Here is a 14096-nt window from a genome sequence, read left to right on the forward strand (position 1 = left end):
GTCTTTTTACTTCTTTCTTTCTTTCTTTTTCTCCATCCTGATGTTATTAGGAGTGAATCCCCCAGTCTTGTGTGTTTCTGTCCTGGAAGGCTGCACAGTGGTTGTAGCCCTGCGATGTTGGCAAACGGGGGCCGACTGCACTCGAGTCTCTGGAGATAGTGGCCAATTATAGCAGCAGCAGCAGCAGCAGCAGCAACACAGGTTATAGTTGTCAGAAGAACCACGGCCAGCAGGGACCGCGACAGCAAGAAAGTGTGTGTGTCTGTGTCTCTGTGTAGGCAATAGGTGAAGGCAATTACCATGGTTTTTTTTTTTGTTTTGTTTTTTCTTACCTCTTTGTTGTGTGTTTCTTCTCTTCTCCTGAAGGGATATAGTTCACCAAAAAAGAAAATTCAGTCATTCGTGACTCACTCTCATGCTGATGAATACTCCAGAGTAGTTTTGTATTCCTCAAAAGTGCATCTGGAGACCCGGGAGGGGAAGCCTTATATGAGAGTCAATAGCGCCCGACACAAAAAGTCCATAAAACTACACAAAAACCTTGAAATATTCCTCCACACTGCTCATCTGCTGCAATCCTAGTGTCCTGAAGGTGTCTCATGTTCACGCGCGTGAACGTCAGAGCGCAATACAGGACTGTTTAGGCTGTAAAAATGTCTTAAATTAAGTAGTTTCAAGTAAACTCTGGACTATATCCCTTCAGGACACTTGGATTGCAGCGGACGAGCAGTGTGGAGGAATATTAAATGGTTTTCATGTAGTTTTATGGACGTGTTTGTGTCGGGCGCTATTAACTCTCATATAAGGATTTCATTGGACTACGAACCGGCCTCCTGGGTCTCCAGATGCACTTTGAGGAATTAAAAACAGCTCCAGAGTATTTATCAGCACGAGGGTGAATTTCATTTTCTGGTGAACTATTCCTTTAAAGTGTAACTTGAAACGTTTGTTGTCAAGGCTGCACATCCACCTCTGTTGTCTGCATTTCATAACCGTGTCCTGGCTCCAGTGTTGAGACCTATTACCAACCGTCTGTGAAGACACTTACAAGTGACGCTGAATCATTACCAGCTGCACTGTAGTGTGACTAACCCCCCCTGTGGAAAGAGGGGATGCAGAGGAGAGGAGAGGAGAGGAGAGGAGAGGTTTCCTTTTGGGGGAGCTGGGGAGTCGGTGAAGTGGCATAAAATAATAATATTGTGTCACAGTGATGTAGCTGTTCTTTAAGTAAAGAGTGGGTTATGATGTGTTCAAGAGTGTAGTAAAAAAAATAAATAAAAACGACTTCTCTGGTGCAGAAGTGTAGCCTATTTTCCCAGTTGTGAAATTGCCTTTGTTTTTTATTGTTGCCATGAGACAGCAGCTGAGTTTAAAACATTAAAAAATCAGCTTCTTTCTTTCTTTCTTTTTTCTTTTTTTACCGTTGTGGTGTGTGAAATGGCCATGAGAGGTGTTTTGTCTGTCTTGCTTATAAAAGCCTCTGGCATTGGAATTGATTTATTTCTTTTTGAATATGATTCCTCTTATTGATCGTTGTAGCAGCAGCAGCAGCACTTCATCACCACCTGGATACATTACACAGTGTCAGGTTTTGTCTGCATGCATTCATTATGACTAACACCACTCTGCTCCTTTATAATAATAAGAATAAAAAAAGAAAGTTGTTTTACTTCCTAGAATATATGCTGCAGATTTGTGCAGTATCCTGCCAAAAATGACTTGTTATGCAGTTTCTCTGTGACCACTGTGATCACATTTCTGTCAATTGTAGTGAGGAGGATGTGCAATTGGAAATGGCTTCGCAACCACAAAACCACAACCACAAAAATACTGGAACAAAGATAACACACACAGCCTTTTTTTACAAGTTGCTTTTTGTTTTCACTATCAGTAACCTCAGACTGTGCACATGCAGCTGCCACCATGATGTGTCTGCCGCCTTATTATTATTATCATTATCAGGCTGAGAACAGTATTTGCTTAAAAAAAAACAAGAACAGAGAGTGGATTGTTTTGGAGGCGTTTGTGTTTTCAGGTACAGAGACAGAAAAATAAGCCGGTTTGACAGATTTATAATGAGCTTTTTGAGACGCCAAAACGTTGCACAAGAGTTTACTAGAAGAGTTAATAAAGAATAAAAAACTACAGGAGATGATCACAGCGACAGTTATTTTGGTTTCTCTTGTTGCAACAATCACAAGGTAAATATTCATGTAACAAATGCAGCATTTTGTCAGATGACACCAAGCGGTTTAAGTCTTTTTTCAGAGTGACCATATGTTTAGTTTTTTGTTTTGCCTCAGGCCATGATAAATGTTAGAGGGGGCAGAGGTTTTTAGCGACTATACACACTTTTTTTTTGCGTTTCCGTTAAGAATCTGGTACCTGGTCTAGTCGAGCTGGTACCACGAAGTGAAAAACGCAGCTTTAGTGGATGTATGTCGTCTTTACACACTAAGTGTTGGTTGGGTTTCAGGAAAAATACGACGCAGCAAGTCCAGTTTGAGCCACGTATATATCGTTGCATCCAAATTCATCTTTTAGTTGGGACTTCTAGTCTGATAGTCGGAAATCTCAGACATAGGACGCTGTGTCCAAGTTGCTCGCTTCCCATTTCCTGCTGACAATCAGTGTTGATTTCTTTTAAGAGGAACTATGCAAGATCTGCAGCTTTATTAACCAGCTTCAGAGTAATTGTGATGGTTAAATGACTTGTTATGGGGAGAATGGAGGCTCTCTGCCTTGCACATGTAGCGTCTCTTGGCCTGAAAACAAACCTTGCAGGATCAGCGCCTCCGACCCGGTGTCCCAGATCTTGTCTCGCGAGAAACATGGGACATTGTTTACGGCGCTAGGACACAAAACACGCTCCGGTAATCTGTAATCTGTAATCTGTAATCTGTAATCTTTTGTTAACATTACCAACCACCTCTGTAGACATCGCTCCATGGATTTCCTTCTGGTCGGCTTCCTTGAAAACAAATGCACATGGCCAGGACGGGAGGGAGGGAGGGAGGGAGGAGGGTTGGCTGTTAGTGTTGTAAAATATGCACTATGCAAACTGTAGGGGGAGCTCCGTAGAGGAAAAAGCAACTGGACTTGCATAGTTTCCCCCTTTTTAAACCTGTTTTTTATTTTATTTTTGGCTGTTCAGATTTGAGTTTTGTGCTCAGCTTGTTCAACATCTCCTGCTGCTCTGGTCCACGTCGCTTCAGGATGTGATGTTGTAGCGTTCAGACAGGCAGTGAGTGAGTGAGTGATGTCCATAAGCATCGTATCATGTACTTCTGTGAGGGACGACGCCCCCAGACAAATGTCTCGGAGGTCTGAGTCCAATCAGAGGTCAAACTTTGTGACCAGGAGTTCCTGTGAGTCAGATTTCCAGCAGCAGCAGCTGATGGGATATCTAACCCGGTCCCGTTCTGCCCCCCCCCAAAAAAACTCTACTACTACTGTGTGCTCCCTCCTGTCTCCACTCAGCCAATCAAATATGCCGTCACCGCCGGGCTTATGACCCACACCAGTTGCTATAGCAACGCCGGCCTGCCTCCTGGAGAACATGTCATGCATGTTAAGTGGTTTTCTGATGCTCGCTCGTTGTCTCTCTCTCTCTCTGTGTCTTGCACTCCGGCGTCTTTAAGTACAGACACACACACACACTTACACTTACACACTTACACACTTACATTTACACACACCCAGAGGATGAAGTGATGCAGCAGTCTGAAGATAGTTAACATGAGGGTTTGTTTTAACTGGACGGCCAGACCAGACCATCTGCTGCCATCTTTGTCTCTTTAAGCACAAGTGGCTGAATAAGCACTTTTTTTGTGAATTAAATATTCTGTGTGTAAATGTGTAAATGGCAAAGACAAAGATTAATGAGGCTTTTCTTTTTCTTTTATGTCTTAGTGGCCCGGGTTCATCTTTATAATAAAAATGATAATACATTTTATTTAAAAAGCGACTTTCAAGCCACTCAAGGACACTTTACAGAGGAGTGCATCAAATAAAATCGTCAACAAACAACATCCAAAACATCAGTAAAATAAAAAATGAGCAAATATTAAATATACAACAATGAATAAAACTGTGCAAAATGATGGGGATGTTGGAGTTAGTGGGTAAGTGATTTTAAACAGGTGAGTTTTGAGTCTTGTTTTGAAAACAGGGAGAGAGTCGGTGTTACGGATGTCAGATCAGATGGCTTTCAATATTATCTAAGACGCGCTCAGCTGTGCGTGTCTCGTAACCACCATGACCAGTGTTTGCAGATTTCACCACCGTCATCTTCAGTCAACCTGAAATCTTGAAATTCAATCTTGACAAAGACTTGTGTTGCCTTCAGGTGCCTGCAGTTTTTTGTCAGAGCAAAACAACCTCTCACACACAAACATAAAGTAAAGTCAAGTATGCCATTTACCCCACAATGGGGAAATTCACAGGGTTACAGCAGCAGTACATACATACAAGTACATTCACACAGTAGTGGACTGGTAAAAAATATAAATATAAGACAAACAAGATACAGAAAGATGCAAAAACATAATTTGTTTCAAACAGAGAAGTCAATAATTCAAATGTGTTTAGCTCATAATGTTCCTCATAACTCATATCAAATCTTCAGCTGTAAGTTTTATTATCCTCATGCACTCAGATGATTTATTTATTGAGGAATCACTCGGCCCAGATGAGTTTTCTCAACAGTTTATTAGAGATTAAGTTCTTCCACACACACACTCTCTGCTGCACCACCTGCAGTGTCAGGGCGGATGTTTTGAAAAGCTTGAAGTAGAGAAATCTGCGCTCCAACCAGCCACCAGTCGTACTCTACACACTCGTATCACTGCAGTGTGTCTCCTTGTACTTAAAACCAGACAAAACATTTATCCCATCTTCATCTTAGGTCTTTAAAGCAAAAGCAGTGGGGTCGTCTTGGTGCCGCTGTGTCAGAATAAACAAACCTGTAACACTGGCATTGGTTCACTCATCAAAGTGCATTAAACACTTAGCACCTGCAGCTCTGCATGTAACCAGACAGTTTTTTGTGGCAAATCGGCTGTTTTACTGTGTTACCTCTTGCAATTATTAAAACTGGTCCAGATGCAAAAGACAGATGTGCAGAAAAATACGTACTGTATAATATATGCTGTGAAGCAGGAAACATGAGGTCACCATCTACCATCTGTTAAGCAAACTGGAGCTGCAGCAATAATCCTATTAATGAATCATTCAACTTAAATTCAATTCAATTTTTTGTCACTTTCATGAAAAAACCTTTGTTTAACATGGGAGCAAGAAGCTGTAAAACTTATTAAAACAACAACAAAAGACAGAAATGATTCACATTTGAAACTCAAATGTGAATATTTGCTTGTTTGCACAGTGAGTGAGTGAGTGGTGATAACACTTTGGTAGACAAAATAAAACATTTGCATGAGCAGAGTTTTTCCCTCTGTAACCTGCATGACGGCACAGGTTGATCGGTTTACAGTGTGACGACTGACGACACACTCCATGGCATCATGGGAGAAGTCAACGCTGCTACAGTCAGTTTCTCCTGCTGTGAGGAAGTAATGGAAAAGAAATCCATATGATCACAGTTTGTAACGCTGCAGTGACACAAACTGAGGGGAAACAGAAGAAGAGCTTTTCATGTATAATTTATCGCTCTGCTCTGTTGTGATTTAAAAACTGTGTTTGGTTTATTTTAGTTTAGTTTAGTTTGGTGGGAGAGTTTGTTTTCCTTGGTGCCATCAGAGTGGATCTGGATCTGGATCTAGTGGTGGAGGTGCAGAGTGAAACACAGCTGCCTCTGTCCTATCCCTCCAAAAAATTGAGAAATAGTTTAGGAGACTCACTGCAAATTATTCATAGCCTCGTGTCGAAGCTGCTTCAGTCTGTGTGTGTGTGTGTGTGTGTGTGTGTGTGTGTGTGTGTGTGTGTGTGTGTGTGTGTGTGTGTGTGTGTGTGTGTGTGTGTGTGTGTGAGAGAGGGAGAGAGTGTGTGTGAGAAATTCAGAGTACAAGTGTAGAGACGAAGGGGAAAGCCAATGTGCGTTCAGGATTATTGAGTTGTTGGTTGGTAATAGGTCAGGCTACTCCCAGCTTCCACACACACACACACACATCCTTTTCCACCACATGTAGCTGCTAAGAGCTACGCTACGGAGGCTCATGGGATTTCTTGGTTTCCCTCATCAAACTCATCAAATACACAATCCAACAACTCCAAAATGCTCCGGTGGACAAGTTGTGACCTGCACATTCACCACGCTATGAGATAATAACAGAACGTTACGAGACAGAGTTGTTTTAGAGGCAAATGCAGAGACTGCTTGCCAAAAAACTGCCCCTGATGGCATGTTTTGCATGAATTTACCTCTAAAACAACTCTGTCTGGTAACGTTCTGTTATTATCTCATAGCGTGGTGAATGTGCAGGTCACAACTTGTCCACCTTTAATTGCACCGACAATTAAAGGTAACGAACCTACTGCTATGACTATAGCGATTATGGCAATGGGCCAATTTGCCAAAATGTTGAACTATCCCTTTAATGCAAATTAATTATAAAGACTCCAGATGATTACACAGGACTAAACGAGGTGATAAATCTCGTTTGGTTTCAGTTTTTCCACCTCTCACCAACATTTTGCAGCTCTGTGTCTTTGACAGTCTTTCTGTTCTCACCCTCAGGCTCTTCCCATGTGTCCCCTGTCTCCACACTGTTTACCTTTACTGTCTGTTTCTTTCTTTTTTTTTTAAAGTTCCTTTTGGCTTCTTGGTTGTCAGATCACATCCCCGTGTCCCACTTCATATTCTGCAGCTTTTCTTGCACGGACTCTGTTGCCCCTGAGCTTAGAGCAGGCAGAGGAGAGGAGACGATGTCAAACCCCTCCAGGTGACATCATCTATACAGCCACCAGCTACTTGTGTCTTTTGAGGGTTCAAAAATATTCAAATAACATTAAATGAGAAGTTAACGGATGTTTTGTTTTCTTTTGATAAATGTTTTCACCCTCTTCTTCTTCACTGTCCCATTTTCATGAAAATGTCTCTCAATCTAATAGTCAAACATTAATTTGGACTCACGGATGAATTGTTTATATTGCGATGGACAGAAGTTAATGTCACTATGACCTCAAAACATGTTTTTTTCCATAATTCAGGACTTTGTACACTAATTATGACCAAATTTTACTCAACTTAAATTTGATACAGTCAGACAAATAAGGATAAGTACAAATACGTTTTATTCATATCACAAAGCAAAAAACAGAAGTCAGTAATCCCTTTTTTCTAGTATAAATATTGTAGTTTATTATTTCTATACGGTCATTTTTCAGCCTCTAAATTAGGTTTTGTATGTTATAAGTTTACATTTAAAGCAGAAGTAAGCGATCCGGTCGTTTTCGCTAATGCTGCGTTCCAGGCAGGCTGTTGAAACCGTAAATTACAGCTTCAAGTCACAACTTACGACTTTGTAGCGTTCCAGGCAACCCACTCGTGTTTTTCCGACCTGTTTTACCTGTGAAAGTCACTGTAACGGCCACTCCTAACTTCCGACCCGTGAACTCGTACCAGATCGAACTGGTACCACTTCACGGGTCGGAAAAACACGAGTTACGGGTTGCCCTGACCGCATCATAATGTCTTGTCAGCCGATGGAGTTAGCAGTCCCCGCCCTCGTCATGGATCTATTGGTCCTCGTCCCTACGTCACCACATTCACGCGCATCCCTTGGCTGCACACACAGCCCTTCATGCCGCTCTCTCAAAACTTGTAGGATACGAGAAAAGTTTTCTCCTCTGCTCTGAGCAGAGCAGAGCGACTGAGAGACCCGTGTTTCGGACCAAACACTCTATAGAAGTGATTGCTGTCGGAAGATATAACTATTATATTAACGCAAAAATATCGCTTACTTCTGCTTTAATTAAAACTTGCCTAATTTGCTGCATAATTTGGGCTTTTTCTTTTGAAATTTCAGATATTATAGTTATATTTATGTATTTCCTCATCACAAACATCCTTAGGTAACATAAAATAACTTTAAAAAAAAGTATTCATCATCTTTATTTTCTCATATTGCAAGTTGACATTTCTTCCCTGTCCTTCTTCATAGCTTTTCCGCTGCTGTTCCACAGATGGTCAGGATTTATGTCTCTCATCATTTAAACGTGTCGCTGTGTCAGCACACTCAGGACTTTTCTTTTTCTTCTTCTTTGTTTATCTCTTTCTTGGTTTAAATGCCAAAAAGAAGATGAGAAACTTGTGTGAACTTGTACCCGGGTCACTCACAGCTGCAGTGGCCCCTGGCTTCACATCTGGATCTGGATCTGGACGTTTCAGCTGCATGATCTCACCTCTGTCTCTGTCTCAATTAACACTGTCTGTTAATTAACACTGTAAACCCCCTCTGTTAATAGCTGTCTCTAATATTAGAGGAGGGAAACTCGTGGTTTTAATCCAGTATTTATCACAGACGCCTGAACGCCACACAGCGCTCGCTCCTTCTCACAGTCCCGCCATGTTTTTAAATTATGAGCTGACTGTGTGAGAACAGCAAGCCCGACAGATGACTGTGTGTGTGTATGAGTGTGTGTAAGTGTGTGTGTAAGTGTGTGTCTAAGTGTGTGTGTAGTTCAGCATGGTGAAACAGGGGGCTCTCCTCCTGCCACTGCTATTCCTCAGTACAAACAGTATTTAAATACACACTCTCTTAGCCTGCCCCCTACTGTTGCCCAGACCTACTTTCAAACACACACATATACACTCACACACACTCTGGGGAAAATACGGCCCTAAAACTCTTCTCAGGTGAACAAAACCGTACCGGGGGCCGAGCGGCGGGTTCAATGAGCCCTAGTTGATTTTTGGGAGCCCACTTTCCCCCAGTTAAAACCCACTTAGGCAGTTTGGAGATGGACTTTGGGCCGAGGACTTTGTGGATCATACTGCCCCTGGTGGCTGAGAGCAGCACTGCTCCACCTCTGCTCTGCTCTGCTCTGCTCTTATTAGCATATGAACAGGTCACTAAATGCTTGCTGTCATAATTAACATAGCTGCCAGTCTCCTTAATGAGAATTCACCCTCATTATCAGCTCTGGCTGCAAGGCATTGTGGGAGTTTTTCACATGGTTTATAGCACCTGGGAGTTTAGGCCTCATTCTTGTGCAAATTATATTTATTTCCTGCAAACTAATCCCTTTTTTGTTTTGTTTTTGTTAACAAAGTGCAGCATTTTTTCCCTATATTTTCATTATATCTATATTTTTATTTTATCTTTACTTTTATATAAGTTTAAAATAGTGCAAATGTCACACTTTTGACACAGTTTTGAGCAGGTGTTAATTTACCGATGTTCTGGTACATGTGCCGTCAGTCTAAATGTGTGCACGTTGCAGGTCTTGTTTGTCAACAACGCTCCTGTGCAGCCAGTGCTCCCAGCTTGTCCCACAATATTTTGCTGTTGTAGTTCTCAAAGCGGCCAGTTGGTGTCCTCCTCTCCCCACCTCCACCTCCACACGCTGCTGATCCATCAGTGGAAGAGACGACGACGAGCGCTGTCTCTCTCTGTCTCTCTGACATCTTACAGCTGTGACACTTTGGACACTGATGTGATGAGTGTGTGTGTGTGTGTGTGTGTGTGACGTCTATATGAACTGACAGCAGAGCGCTGAATGTTCAGAGCTGCTGGTTTAATTGTTTAATTCCCAGAGATTTGAAATGTGTTCTCGCTTTTACCTCATTAATAACTTGACAGTTTACTTTAAGTGTCTTCATGAAGTTTGTGTTTATGTGCACGTGTTTCACTGTTGCTGCAGAGACGTCGGTGATTCTTACAGGCTGTTTTGTTTTGTTTTTGTTTCTTCTTCCAGGAACTGAAGGGAGTGGAGTTTAAGTGCCAACAAGTCGAGCGCCGTCCGTCCTGGATCCTCTCCACGCCGCCGTCTCCCCCAACTGAGCTGCCATATTGTCCCTCCCTCCATCCTTGGACCTGAAACACAACAACCCGGTCCTGAAGACTCACACACGTGCACGTGCACACACATACACGCACACACAATCACACACACACAGTAACACACCTGACCGCCACCTCCTCGCCGCCCGAGCAGGATGATCACCTCGGAGCTCCCGGTCCTACAGTGAGTGAAGCACACGCTCAAATCTACATGAACTATGAATCCATCCACTTTGCACCAGTCCAGTTTTTTTATTCTTTCAATTAAACAAAAGAACTCATGGATGAATTGTTTATTTTGCAATGGACAGAAGTTAATGTCACTAAGACCTCAACCTTTTCTTTTCTCCATAATTCAGGAATTCGTACACAAATTATGACAAAACTTTACTCAACTTTGATAATACAGTCAGACAAATAAGGATAAGTCCAAAAAAGTTTTATTAATATCACTAACCAAAAAGCAGAAGTCTATAATTCCTTTATTCTAGTGTAAATACTGTTTATTATATATATACTGTCAATTTACAGCCTAATTTGGGCTTTTTCTTTTATTTCTTTATTTCTTTATTTCCTCATCACAAACATCCTTAGGTAACATAAAACAACTTTTAAAAAAAAGTCTTCTTCATCTTTATTTTCTCATATCGCAAATTGACATTTTGCAAGGCAATAATTGTTAGATTGTGTCCCATCGTCTCAAACAGACCCCTAAATAACCCCTGTTTAGTCCTGTAAAGGTTTTTTTTTAGAGGTGGATGTGATTACAATCATAAACTTCTCTGTGGCTGGTTTAGAAATTTATTTTATACCCAAACCAGAAATCTCAGTGTGTATTCAAATTTTAAAAACAAATGTGAAAACAATCCCAACTCTGTCCTACATTATATTTTCTAACAGCAGCAAGAAGTTTTGGTTTTTCTGTTAATTTGATCTTGTGTGGTTGAGTTAAAACTTTGACTGAATCCATGTGAATCACACGTGTTTTATGTTTTTTTTTCATTTGTTTGTTTGCTCCTTCAGGGACTCGTCCAATGAGTCTGGGGCCACAGACACAGTGGGTATAAGTATGAGCATGAGTGAGATGGAGGATCCAGAGGCAAAGGGGAAGAAGAAGAGAGGGAGGCCTGGAAAACAAGCCCCGGTATGAGTGTGTGTGTGTGTGTGTGTCAGAAAGAAATTAGATATTAGTGAGAAAGAACTGCTTTGTATGTGTAGGTGTGCATTTGTATGTTTCTCAGTGAGCATGAGAGTTTGCATCTTTGTTTTTTGTTTTTTTCCCCCCCGCTGTGTATTTGACATTTTTCGTCCCCACAGGCGTCCAATAAGAAGCCTCGAAAGTCTCCGACAGACAAGACCCTGGTAGCCCGAGGGCGAGGGAAGGCCAACGGCGTGGCTCAGCACAACGGAGACGGCGGAGACCCAGTCACTCTGTTCGAAGTGGTCAAACTGGGCAAAAGTGCCATGCAGGTGTGTGGATATGGAGGTGTTTGTGTAATTGTTATCATTAATTTCAAAATATAAACATGCAAAACACATTCTGTCATATACAAGACTTTTATTTTGAAAATCTTCAGCAGCACTTTGAATTCAACCCCTCAGTCCATCTGTGTTTGCACCTGTTGTTCTGTTTGTATTCTCTCCTTTAGAAGAATAGGTTTTACAATAAAGACGGAGGCTTTTTTAAAACTCTCTCTGATGTGATTGTGTGTGTGTGTGTGTGTGTTTGTGTGTGTACAGTCTGTGGTGGATGAGTGGATCGAATCGTACAAACAGGACAGAGACCTGGCGCTGCTGGACCTCATCAATTTTTTCATCCAGTGTTCGGGATGTAAAGGTGAGACGGTCTTAAACAACTGAAATCACAGCGCTTCCTGCACTGAACTCTGTGACTCTGTGTGTGTGACTCTGTGTGTGTGTGTGTGTGTGTGTGTGCTGAATAACAACACCTGCGTCCCTGTGGTTGTGTAACCAGGCACCGTGAGGATCGAGATGTTCAGGAACATGCAGAACGCCGAGATCATCCGCAAGATGACTGAGGAGTTTGATGAGGTAATTCAGGAATATACTGTATATCTGTATTTATGAGCTCTCTTAATCAAATCAAACTTTATTTATAAAGCACTTTTTATACAGGGAAAGTTGTAGCACAAAGTCATTTAACATATACTAAGACACACTGTACTGTTTAACATTAAAAAACCCACCCCCTCCCTCACCCCACAATTCATTCATGATGGTAAACAAAAATGTGTAATGTGTATGTGAGAAAAGTGTTTCAAAAAATAAAGACAAATATGAAACGTAGGCAGTAACAGCTTATCCCTAAAAAAACAAAATAAAATGAAAGGAATAAAACAATAATAAACAGCACGATTTCAAAATGTTTTACAATAAACAATAAATTAGAGAATATAAATAGAGGAATAAATGCAGCTACAAATACAAACAAAGCCTAACCCCTACAGTAAATCCAGTGCAGCGTCCTCGTGGAGCAGCTGCATGCACATTGCTCCTGGTCACAGCAGGTCTAATCCTCTGCAGGATTAATGAACACAACAGTACCAATGTATGTTGGCTAATTTTACTATAACAGGGAAAAAAAAGAAAAAGATATGACATCCACCTGTGTGTACAGTGTGATTTTAAAATCAAACAATGAATTCTAATTAGCTTCATGTCAGTCAAATTTTCTGGTATAATAATTACAGCGTCTGAACAGATGAAAGAGGCTCTGCTCTCCTTCACTGGAAACAAATGTGATCTGGACCACAGGCAGAGCAGAATGAGCAGCAGCAGAGACTGTGTTATTAAAAACAGGTCCCTGTCTTAATGGAAGCGAACCATTGAACAGTCCAGTCCTGAGGCTCAGATTGAATATGATCATTTGTAGATGAAAATCTGAACCTTAAAGGTCAGATCGGGGGAAAAAGCAGAGAGGAGGAAACAGTTATAATGGAGGATGCTGCAGCCTCTCTGACCCCTCTGTCTCTGTGTTGTTGTGTTGTTTCCCTACAGGACAGTGGCGACTACCCCCTCACCATGCCCGGGCCCATGTGGAAGAAGTTCCGCTACAACTTCTGCGAGTTCATCAGCGTGTTGATCCGCCAGTGTCAGTACAGCATCATCTACGACGAGTACATGATGGACACGGTCATCTCCCTCCTCACCGGCCTGTCCGACTCCCAAGTGCGAGCCTTCAGACACACCTCCACGTTAGCAGGTGACGACCACGACGACAGCGATGGCGATGATGATGATGACGATGAGCTCATATCACCACAGCAACAAGTAGACGGTCACACAGACTGGCTGTCATTATGAAAACACTAGCCTACGTCTTATAAAACAACTAAAACAGAGCTTGAAATGTTTGATTTTATGTTTTTAATTTACTGTTTTAAGTGCCACCATTAAACAAGGAAGGCTTACTGTGAGAAAACATATATATTTATTTATATATACTATATTTTTATTATATATTATTATTTATATAGATAGATAGATAGATAGATAGATAGATAGATAGATAGATAGATGGAACTTCCCTGAAGGGAAATTCAGTTATCCAGTTGCAAGACATTACATAAAATGCAAATGCTAATTTTCAAACCAGTCCATAGGCGGCTATTCTAAAAACACAGAGCATATTATCACCAGTATGAGATAAAACACAGTGCATGATTGCAACGGTAATATGCTAATCTAAAAACACAGAGCACAAGATCAGCGAGAGACATGTGTTTTATTATTTTGTGTGTGTGTGTGTGTAGCGATGAAGCTGATGACGGCGCTGGTGAACGTGGCCCTGAACCTGAGCATCCACCAGGACAACACCCAGAGACAGTACGAGGCCGAGAGGAACAAGATCGCAGGCAAACGGGCCAACGAGAAGCTGGAGCTGCTGCTGCAGAAGAGGAAGGAGGTTGGAGAGAAAGAAAAAAAAATAGACGTTTTTATTAAACTGATGTGTTGAAGAATCGCAGTAAGTTATTGACTGAAGCCCTTCAGCTCTCTGATGATTGGGCTTGTTTGTTTTTATCTTTTTTTTTTAGCTCCAGGAAAACCAGGATGAAATTGAGAACATGATGAACTCCATCTTCAAGGGAATCTTCGTGCATCGCTACAGGT

The 14096-nt window shown here is 41.5% G+C and overlaps 1 protein-coding gene across 1 annotated transcript in view; it reads left to right on the top strand.

Annotated features, from left to right (window-relative positions):
• stag1a (STAG1 cohesin complex component a) overlaps positions 1–14096 on the top strand; it is a 53905-nt gene that overhangs the window by 24674 nt on the left and 15135 nt on the right. The window contains exons 2-9 of the mRNA XM_085766675.1: positions 9880–10149; positions 10989–11109; positions 11283–11435; positions 11706–11802; positions 11941–12017; positions 12984–13188; positions 13739–13890; positions 14021–14094. Coding sequence (XP_085622801.1) covers positions 10121–10149; positions 10989–11109; positions 11283–11435; positions 11706–11802; positions 11941–12017; positions 12984–13188; positions 13739–13890; positions 14021–14094 — 908 coding nt within the window. The 5' untranslated portion in view covers positions 9880–10120. The remainder of the gene's footprint in view (positions 1–9879; positions 10150–10988; positions 11110–11282; positions 11436–11705; positions 11803–11940; positions 12018–12983; positions 13189–13738; positions 13891–14020; positions 14095–14096) is intronic.

The sequence above is a fragment of the Trachurus japonicus genome, chromosome 22 (assembly GCF_045865225.1).
Source record: "Trachurus japonicus isolate A0001 chromosome 22, Traja_1.0".
Taxonomy (NCBI): Eukaryota; Metazoa; Chordata; class Actinopteri; order Carangiformes; family Carangidae; genus Trachurus; species Trachurus japonicus.